Source organism: Anneissia japonica, unplaced genomic scaffold, assembly GCF_011630105.1.
Source record: "Anneissia japonica isolate Jap-2015-1 unplaced genomic scaffold, ASM1163010v1 scaffold3782_len1007564_cov172, whole genome shotgun sequence".
Classification (NCBI taxonomy): domain Eukaryota; kingdom Metazoa; phylum Echinodermata; class Crinoidea; order Comatulida; family Comatulidae; genus Anneissia; species Anneissia japonica.
Genome location: NW_022716546.1, coordinates 157982 through 168780, shown reverse-complemented (window position 1 = coordinate 168780; position 10799 = coordinate 157982). Strand labels below are relative to the sequence as shown.

The 10799-nt window shown below is 36.3% G+C and overlaps 3 protein-coding genes across 3 annotated transcripts in view; all 3 read left to right on the top strand.

Annotated features, from left to right (window-relative positions):
* Positions 1–293: 293 nt before the first annotated feature.
* Positions 294–725, top strand: LOC117109761 (histone H2B, gonadal-like). Its single transcript, XM_033252172.1, has one exon. The coding sequence runs from the start codon at positions 307–309 to the stop codon at positions 673–675; it is 369 nt and encodes a 122-aa protein (XP_033108063.1). The 5' UTR covers positions 294–306; the 3' UTR covers positions 676–725.
* A 3283-nt stretch (positions 726–4008) lies between these two features.
* On the top strand, positions 4009–4965 carry LOC117109734 (histone H4). The gene has a single exon (XM_033252134.1). It carries the CDS (start codon positions 4032–4034, stop codon positions 4341–4343), a length of 312 nt encoding a protein of 103 aa, XP_033108025.1. The 5' UTR covers positions 4009–4031; the 3' UTR covers positions 4344–4965.
* Positions 4966–5348: 383 nt separating this feature from the next.
* Positions 5349–10799, top strand: part of LOC117109716 (meiosis regulator and mRNA stability factor 1-like) — a 19345-nt gene continuing 13894 nt past the window's right edge. Inside the window, exons 1-7 of the mRNA XM_033252103.1 lie at positions 5349–5405; positions 5972–7480; positions 7844–8058; positions 8899–9016; positions 9166–9332; positions 9869–10038; positions 10473–10681. Of these exons, the coding sequence (XP_033107994.1) occupies positions 6022–7480; positions 7844–8058; positions 8899–9016; positions 9166–9332; positions 9869–10038; positions 10473–10681 (2338 nt within the window). The 5' untranslated portion in view covers positions 5349–5405; positions 5972–6021. The remainder of the gene's footprint in view (positions 5406–5971; positions 7481–7843; positions 8059–8898; positions 9017–9165; positions 9333–9868; positions 10039–10472; positions 10682–10799) is intronic.

Here is a 10799-nt window from a genome sequence, read left to right as displayed (position 1 = left end):
ATATATTACATATACATACATGATGTTAATGAACATTAAATAACGACAATTTAAAAATAATAACGATTGGCGCCAAAAATTGAATAGAACTCATTGCTTTTGCTGGGTGTTGTCCTTTTCTATTGTTATTTTGGGAACAAAACAAAGAACAATTATCAATCGCGCGTTTTTAACAGCTAGTAGGAAGCGTTATGGGGATCGGTCTGTTATTCACAATGAATCCCTGATTAGCATATCAAACTCGATAAATAGCGCCGTGCTTTAATTTAGTTCATCAGTTATCTATTCGTAGATTAAATCGAAAACATGCCGCCAAAAACTTCAGGAAAAGCTGTTAAGAAAGCCGGTAAGGCTAAAGCCGTAAGAACTGGCGATAAGAAAAGGAAACGTAAACGAAAGGAGAGCTACAGCATCTACATCTACAAAGTGTTGAAGCAAGTTCACCCAGACACTGGTATCTCAAGCAGAGCCATGGGAATCATGAACAGCTTCGTCAACGATATCTTCGAACGTATTGCCGGTGAAGCATCTCGACAGGCTCACTATAACAAGAAATCCACCATCACCAGCAGGGAAGTTCAGACCGCCGTTCGTCTCTTGCTGCCGGGTGAATTGGCCAAGCATGCCGTATCTGAAGGCACTAAGGCTGTCACCAAATACACCAGCTCTAAGTAATCATCTTTACTGCAGTTTCAAACCAAACGGCTCTTTTCAGAGCCACCAAAAGTACAAGAGAGATTTGTTGGTTTTCTGTCAATTGTATACAATGAAAATGGTTAACACTAGAATAAGAGTACTTATATTGTTGTGTTGCCCTGGAAAAAATGTTCTCAATAAATTTAACCTCGACTGTGTTAACAACATAGGCCTAGCCTATACCGTAATAAATAAAAGATAACAAGGATATACAACTACGAGCACCAAATAATATCTAGGCCTAGTCACAAGATGTATACAAACAGAATATAAAACATTATTAACCAATTACACATTAAACTTAATTAAATTAGGTCGAAATTGCCACAATTATCTATTAACATTATTATGAAGGTGAATGGAGTTGGGAACAAAAGAGTTTCTATAACGGCAACGTGTGGTGAGTTGTACCTGTATTTACTGGAACCTGTATACAGGCTTGTCTGCTTGGCCTCCTTTCGGAATTTGTCAGTTAAACAAATATGATTTGAAATTCCAAGTACTGTATATTATTGACTTTCGTTGATAAACGATTCACTTACTCTACTCCATGCAGTAGGTAACGTATAATTTGTTATGGTATAATATTTCTATCGATTATTATATCTTTTTACTTTAGGTTTCAATCTTAAGTATTCATCTTTCAGGTGGATGGTCTGTGTTTTCTATTCCAATCGGTGGTGTGTTATAGGTAATTAAATCAGACTGCACCTTATCTCATAGACATTCATTGGACTAACTACATTTATGGTGCTAATGATTTTAAAATATATTTTTAGATGATCTGTCTGATATCTTTCGATTATCTTTATAAATATTGTAAAAAATACATTCAAAAAGCATGGAATTTAAGATCAAATGTCTATAAGAACATTAATACCTAAGTACCACCAATATTTTTAAGTTGCTTTTTTTTCCTTTATTTTTATTTATAATGAATTTGTTTGATTCAACGTTGCCATTTGGCTTTATTTACCATTTTTTCAAGTCAAAAATCGAAAAATATTGCAACACACTTTTATCCAGCTCTCCTCAAACTTTAATACAAGTGACTTTTCTCATTTTGTTGCTGTCTCAGAAGAGGAAGTTCTTGAGGTTATTAAGTCATCTTCAATTACCTCATTTTCACTTGACACACTCCCATTGAAATTGTTCAAGGCTTGCCTTCCTGTTCTCAAACCAATTATAACTGAAGATGTCAACACTTCTTTGAGTTTTTATTTTTAACTCTAATTTAATTAACTTTTATTTAGAGATTTATTTCCATCTTCCCTTAAGCATGCCTGCATTACACCCTTGTTAAAAAACCATTATTGAATGCTGAAGAAAGAAGCAGGGTTTTAAATAATATACAGTGTTAAAATGAATAAATAACACGTTGAAGCCACAAGCATTTCTTTATAAATGTTTATTTACGATGACGTAGGACCTATGAAAGGTCTACCGACATATGGGTATACGCTGTCTCTTATACACATCTCAATTTGTACAATAGACTTCTTCAAGAAACTTTGACATAATAATATTATTGGTGCATGTCACACCTAAACTTTAAAATCAAATGCAAATATGAGTCTATCTATTAGTTTGTACTCTTGATGTGATTTTTTTTTCCTGATGTCTTACAAGCAAAAAGAAATTAACTTTGAAAAATATAATTGAATGTTACCAAATCATGCTGTTTAATTTATGTTGTAGCCACGACCTGCCGGGCCTTGGGAGAAGCAACCAGAAGTCCAGTACAGGCAGGTGGCCTTACCCTGCCCACCGTGTCTACAGCCAGTACCAGTAGATTGTTTTGGCAAACACGAGGTAGGCAGTTCTTATGTATGATAAATGTTTCGCCATGCTTTCTCAGATATTGAACACCATATACATTTTTCTAACATAAACAGTCTTTTAATTATGTTAATTCCTAGGTCTTACTAGAATTTACTATTAACTACAGATAAACAAGATATTTGCTATTAGACTGTGAAGGGTTTGTGAACTCTGACCTGTATAGGTGCTGTCTCTTATACACATCTAGATGTGTATAAGAGACAGGAATAAGAGTACTTATATTGTTGTGTTGCCCTGGAAAAAATGTTCTCAATAAATTTAACCTCGACTGTGTTAACAACATAGGCCTAGCCTATACCGTAATAAATAAAAGATAACAAGGATATACAACTACGAGCACCAAATAATATCTAGGCCTAGTCACAAGATGTGTACAAACAGAATATAAAACATTATTAACCAATTACACATTAAACTTAATTAAATTAGGTCGAAATTGCACTTAAAACCACAATTATCTATTAACATTATTATGAAGGTGAATGGAGTTGGGAACAAAGGAGTTTCTTTAACGGCAACGTGTGGTACCTGTATTTACTAGGAACCTGTATACAGGCTTGTCTGATTGGCCTCCTTTCGGAATTTGGCAGTTAAACAAATATGATTTGATTTGAAATTCCAAATACTGTATATTATTGAATTCCGTTGATAAACGATTCATTTACTCTACTCCATGCAGTAGGTAACGTATAAGTTGTTATGGTATAATATTTCTATCGATTATTATATCTGTTTAATTTAGGTTTCAATCTTAAGTATTCATCTTTCAGGTGGGTGGTCTGTGTTTCCTATTCCAATTTGTGGTGTGTTATAAATAATAAACTTATAAATTAAATCAGACTGCACCTTATCTTATAGACATTCATTGGACTAACTTCATTTATGGTGCTAATGATTTTAAAATATAATATTTTTAGATGATCTGTCTGATATAGATGAAACTCTTTCGATCATCTTTGATAAAAAAAAAATTACATTCAACAAGCATGGAATTTAAGATCAAATATCTATAAGAACGTTAATACCTAAGTACCACCAATATTTTTAAGTTGCTTTTTTTTTCATTTATTATTATTTATAATGAATTTGTTTGATTCAACGTTGCCATTTGGCTTTATTTACCGAACCTTTTGTTCCGTAATGATTTTCGTAGTTAAGTTGTTTTCTTCTTTTTAATTTTCTGTTGATTTTTGTCTTTTGGATGCACCATCATTTTGAATGTGTGCCACTGTAATAAAAGTGATTCCAAATAAAAACTAAAACTAAACATGTCTTTCAAATTGTATTTGACTGTTTTTTCCCTCCAACCCATACAAAACAAAGGATTCCTGAATAGTGCGTGAGCGAGCGTGACAAGAAAGCTTGTTCTTTTGAGCGCCAATACTGTAACAAAGTGGTCGTTCCTCCTACGTCCGCAGAATAAACTTATATATGTGGATTTTGTATCCATCGCTATTTTATTTTCGAGCTGACATTCGAATAAGAATAATAACATGTCTGGACGTGGTAAAGGAGGAAAAGGACTTGGAAAAGGAGGCGCGAAGCGTCATCGTAAAGTGTTGCGTGACAACATCCAGGGTATCACCAAACCAGCTATCCGTCGTCTTGCTCGTCGTGGTGGTGTCAAGCGTATTTCTGGTCTCATATATGAGGAAACTCGTGGAGTATTAAAGGTTTTTCTTGAGAATGTCATCCGTGATGCTGTTACATACACCGAGCATGCCAAGAGGAAGACCGTCACCGCCATGGATGTCGTCTACGCCTTGAAGAGACAAGGCCGAACCCTCTACGGATTCGGTGGATAGCTTCATCTAAAACGCAAATCAAAAGGCTCTTTTCAGAGCCACCATTTGAAACAAAAGAGAAATACTGTAGCATATTTGTCTTGTGTGATTTGTTGATACTAAGATTCTACATCATCCATGCATAATTATAATTCCATGTTTTATGACTGCACCACAATGACGACACAATTCCGCAATAGTAAAACGATTACTGCAGCATGATACTTGTCACTACATATACAAATGTTATGGTCACGGCTACCAAAGCTTTTTTTTAAAATTCTTTTTAAACTCAAAAACACACAATACAGAAAATTAAATAAACAAAGTTTAAAATAATATACATTTCACAAGATATAAATAATTGATCAAAATTTTACATTAATGGCCTAATTTGAAATAGACTTTATCTCGATTAAAAAGCAACTACAGTTAGAAGCAAGGTAAGAATATTTCCATTAGCAGTTATATTTCTATGACTCGGCAATGAAGAATAACTAAAAAATAAACATGAAAAATACATTTTTTAACATTCTCTTTTTTCAAAATTGAACACTGGTTAAACCATAGAGCATTTATTTGCTCTATGGTTAAGCGTATCTTTCTTTCTCACATTTTCAAACTAATGATGTGATAAATAGATCCTTAATATATACATACTAAAAATCAGTTCATTAAATAATACATTATTATTAATTAATTAAAAGTTTGAAAATTGAATTGAAGACTTTCTGGTTTTCTAAGTTAAATAGTTATGATACTAGGCCCTATACACTTTATGTAAATTAAATATAAATTTCTCTAAAGCTCAAAATGAATTTTCTGATTCAGATTTCGATGATTAAACTATAAAATATATCCGTAAATAAAACAACATAAAGCAAACAACAGTAATCAATACATTATTAATTAATTAATTAAAAGGTTTGAAATTAAAAATTTGTTTATTTGAATTTAATTCAATTTCAAAACTTAAAGCAAAGCCCATTGAAGGCACTCTCAGCGTTCCATACATCATTCATCGCGCATTGAGCTTTATTTTTTGAGGCGATTTCGCGAACGAAGCGGAGATAAATGATAATGGTATGGAACTGCTGGGTTTATTTTACTTGATTTACAAACTCCAGTTTGCTTAAACTTATAACTACATTTGATAGAGTTTTAGTTGTCTAATTAACAATTAAAAACTAATTAAATGATTTCATTTCAGGAAGGTTCCTGGCTATCTTAAGCTAGAGTAGAGACTAGCTAGGCCTTGGCCCCGAAGCCGAACTGTCTTTTGGCCGAGCCTAACCGGTCTTGTTGAGTGCCGTGTGCGGGGCCTTAGCCTAGCCTATTGTATACTAGCCGGCTAGCCTAGGCCTAAACTTATTTGAAAATAGTACTAGGGCCTCGGCCTAGCTAGGCTAGACAACCTAGCCAAGTACTTTTTATTAGCTTTTAAATCTGAGTGTTAAAAGTGTGAATACTCTAGCCTCTAGTCACCTAGGCCTAGATAGACCTGGCCCTACTAGGCCTAGTCCAATTAGTAATCTTTAGATCTAGGCCTAGGGTAGGCTAAGCCTAGGCCCTACTACTACTAGGCCTAGGCCAATACTATGTGAACACATTTTTCTTAATCACTACAATATTTTCTTTATATTTTTCAGATGTTATATATTTTCACAACAGACTAAATCTAAAATGTTGTTGCTTGGAGATGAACAATCAAGATTATCATTTTATTAATTCAACCACCTCTAACAAAGTTTCAGAAAAGAATGATAGGCCTAAGTCGAGGATGAATACGAGTAACTTTCGTGGAAGTCATGTGTGTACTTCCTCACTACGGTGTAGTTCAGGTTGTGAAGATTGTCATCATGGTCATCATGTGCCTAGTTTAAAAAGTGAAACTATACCAGGAAGAGAACGGACTAGGCTTGCTTCCCGTTCTGCACGTAGGAGAAGGAGTTGTTCAAGACACCATGACCGACAGGTTCCATGTGGCACTGATACTCTAGATGATCATCTAGATGATGACTATCAGTGCTTCGCTAGTTGCGATTCTAGTTCTGAAGATGAAAGACAGTACTATTATTCAGACAGAAGAGACCAAAGCCATCATTCTCATTCTAACCAAAAAAGAAGTGGAAGGCAGAAAGTTTTTGGAAAACCTGATAAATATTCTCCCCATAGTCATAATAAATTAGAGAGAAGTGGAAGTCAGGTATCCTTGGCTTACTCTGCACCTAGTCATAGATCATGTTCTAGTACACGTGGCATTTGTTCCTGCTGTAGTGATGTGTCAGCTTTCCAACAGTGCAGTAGAAGTAACGAGCAATGGAGTCATCGTGATACTTCAGCCAGTAGGCTGTCTCCATCAGAATGTCCTGGAAGTCATGGCAGACATGCGCCATGTTCCGGATGTCACCATGGTTCTCCAAAACATGGTTTTGACTTAACTGCTCAGCTTAAGGCTCTTTTGCAGCCAGATGGCAGTCATACAAGTGTGCGTACATCATCACACCAGTTAATGATGGCAGCTCTTCAAGATTCCCACATGCCATGCTGTGTCCAGCAAAACACAACCTCCTGTGACTATGATCACCAGCAATGCTGCTCCCATAGCTCTCATAGTTTTCACCAGCAAAGTCAGAATCATTGTTATGAATGTGCTACCAAGTATGGCACACACACTACACACAAGTATTCATTGCCACAGTACCAAGACCCAAGTATATTAGCTACTTCAGGTTTCCGTCCGCTACCACACAGGCCCTCCTGCAATAACACTCAAGACTTCGTTCCTCAGACACCACTACGCACGTGTGAAAATTTGCCAATGGCTTGCAACTCTTCACCGGTATACATGAGAAGCACTGTCAACCATTCCTTGGGGCATAACATCACCAGTGAAATTACTGCACTTTTTGACCAAAGCTTCCAACATACATCAACACCTGATGCAGGAACAGCCATCACAGCCTGTCAGACACAACCATCAAACTCTGTTCATAATAACTCCTCCAGTGTATTCTGCCATTGTCAGAGTTGTAATACAGGAGTACCAGCATCACCATTCCACTCGCATGCCAGGCAAATTCGAATTCCACCTGCATCGTGCTTGAGTACTGAAGGAACTTGCCATCTGCCACAAATTTTTCCTACTGAAGAAAATGGTAAGTTAGAATTGAGATTACTGTGATCACAATATGTTATTTGATACAATAAGATATTTGTATGTATTCAAATATTCTCTTCATTGGTAAAAAACTTAATGCCCATCTGCACAAGTAGGGTATGGTTTTATGGATTGTGAATTTGTGTTGATATTGTATTTCTCAGTCTTTATACAGAAATGAAAAAGTAAAACAAATTAATAAAATCAATGTTAAGGAATTAACATGCACTTTGCAAATTTATAAACATTAGCGTACTGTAATACAAAATAATGTCTACTTAAATTAGTGTTGTACTATCAGTTGCTTTGATAATCTGATTTACGAGGAACTTGGCATTGTTTTTTTTTTAACTTTGAAAAGGGGCCAGTGATACTACAGCGACTGTGGACAAGCCCCCAATTGGAGTCTTCTGGGACATTGAGAACTGTTCTGTCCCTCGTGGAAGATCAGCTTTGGTGCTTGTGCAACGGATTCGGGATCAATTCTTTGGAGGCCACAGAGAAGCAGAATTCATGTGTGTCTGTGACATTAACAAAGAAAGCAACTCAGTAATCCAAGAATTAAATGATGCTCAGGTTCGGTTATCAATGATTTTCAAGTATTGGCAGCACTTGGCTATTGTTACACCAGTCTTAAACCAATCCCTGATTCAGTTTGGTTGTTATTGTTCTATGGATTGGATTAGGTCAATAACAGCCAATCAGAATTAAGAATTGGTTTAAGACTGAGATAAAAACAAGGCACTGCCTAAGCCTTAACACGTTGACAGCCAGACCTTTTTTCAAGTATACGAACATACTTTTTTGAAATTTTATCTAGTCATTTCATGAAAATGGTGAGTCTAGGAATATTAGGGGACAACTAAACTTGTCACTAGCAATGGGACAGTATTTTCAGCGCCGGTGACCCCCTACCACCCCCTACGTCGGGGACGTTGGACACCCTGTCAGGGAAATCCTGATGCTGCCTCTGTGTACTTTCCATTTCCTCTGCCACTTTTTGCATTGGTTGTTTATAGGTTCAGCAATCTAGTGTACTGCCGGCAACATATCACATCAAACATACATGCATTATTTGTATGTTATAGTCTAGGTGTATCTCCCCTGAACTGTCAGCCATTAAGTCTGTGGTTCTAAAATGTATACACCCTGTGGGAAGAGTATACTTGTCGCTGGCAGCGAATGTGTTAAGTAGTTGTATTCATTTATCATTTTATTTCAACTGCATATTCACTACTAACAATTCAATTACCAATTGAACACAATGTACTGTACAACAGTTGTCTAAGCCACAGGTGAGCAAAGCTCGGCTCATTGGGCAAATGCTGCCTGACGGCAATTTTGTTGTAAAAGTAAATTTACAAAACTGTATTATATTGTGTCATTAACTTTATAAATAATGTGTACTTTCCACAGGTGACTGTCGCCCACATCAATGCTACTGCTAAAAATGCAGCTGACGACAAGCTGAAACAAAGTCTACGAAGGTTTGCAGATACCCACAATCCACCAGCAACTGTAGTTCTTATTTCAGGTAAAGTATTCATAAAGATTCAAGAACTAATTCAATTCCAATTTTTCTTGTAATGTCCTGCCAGGACCTCAATTAAGATAATTTCTCAATGTAAATGCAGGAGTTATTTCAACATAAGTTTATTTTTTCCTTTTTGATCTTATCTGCAGGTGATGTAAACTTTGCCAATGATCTTTCTGACCTTCGACATCGTAATGGCTTGAAGATCATTCTTGTGCATCGACAGGACTCAAGTGATGCTCTGACCACCTGCGCCAATGAGACAGTCCAGTACAGTGACCTTCTTATTGATCTGCCATTTAGATCTCCAATGAAGGTAACTTTGGAGAATAATGGTTTATTAAAAATTTATAAAGTACAGATTGAAATGAACTGCTGCTATGTGTTTTATGCATTGTCACCCTTTTCCCAAGTCATTGGAACACATCATCATCATCATCACTTTGGGGAGCAATATTTCATAAGCAGTAATCAGCACATTCATTCCTACCCTAAACCCTTTTTTACTCTTCGTGGAAAGAGTAAAATGAACAGCATGAGCCTTCAAAGCTCCAACTTGATGGTTGACAGCTTGAAGCACAATCACTGCACCAACCTACCTTCTTGAAAGAAGGCTTGTTGGAATTTAAATTCCTGATACCTAGTCAGATTCTCTGGGCATTTTCTTTTACTAATTTCATGTCTGCCAATTATTGTGTGCTACTCCCAGTCTTTCAGTGCTCCTCCCAGTTTTTCTGTGTTTCTTCCAGTCGTTTCATCTGGTTTATTAATATGACTGCACTACTGTACATAATATTTGCTTAAGTTATTGATTGATTGATTAATGGTTACCAATCAAATTTACTTCCTTAGGACTGTTCGGAGAACCCACAGTTAGTGGTGCGAAATTTGCCACAAGTCTCAGACATCAGCAAAGTGCGAAACAGACTTAAGCAACTGTCAGACAACTGTGGAGGTAAAGTGGTCTTCATCAATGAGAACCTTGCTGTTTTGAAGTTTCAAAACGCTGAAAATGCAGGAAGGTAAGTTTGCTTTTTTACTCTGGTTTTTGGAGTAGCCCATCTGGTAATGCTGAGGCTTGACAGTCTCTCTTTCGCCTTAAGGTTACAAAGTTAAGTAAAACTTGAGACTAGTTGAGATTGACACATTCTTTCATATCCACAGATAAATTGCATTTCCTGCAGATACAGAACATTGAGTTCAATGAAACACAGCTTCTTCAGAAAACCTCTTAAACTTTTTAGGCCAAACATCAATGAGATTAAGTGAAACAGATGATAAAACTGAACTTAAAGACCTCAATCCAATGATAAAATTGTAATATAAATAAGAGCTAATGTTTATGGTTTGCATGGCTGTAAAAGGTAGGCAGCGTAATAGAAGAATATAACATCAACTGTAACACAGTTGTTGAGTATAATATTTGAATCAACTTAAAAGATTTTCTTTTGTACAGAGCTAAGAAACGTCTAGATGGAGAGGATGTGTTTGGCAGTAAAGTTTCTGTGACCGTTAATACGAAACCCTACAGAGCTTCTCCCATGCGGTCATCTGGAAATTCAAGTAACAATAGTTTTAGATCGAGTAAGGGGTCTCCTAAAGTTCAGAGTCGTGAAGATGAGAATGAATATGTAACCAATGACATGGATACCAAGGCAGAATCAGGTAATATTTGTATACTGCTTGATATCTGAGCATTTATTTCACATCCAATTGAAAGTACACCTAATGCTCGACGCAGTGTTCCCGGAACGCCGCCGTCAGCGGCGAGTGCGAAGCACAA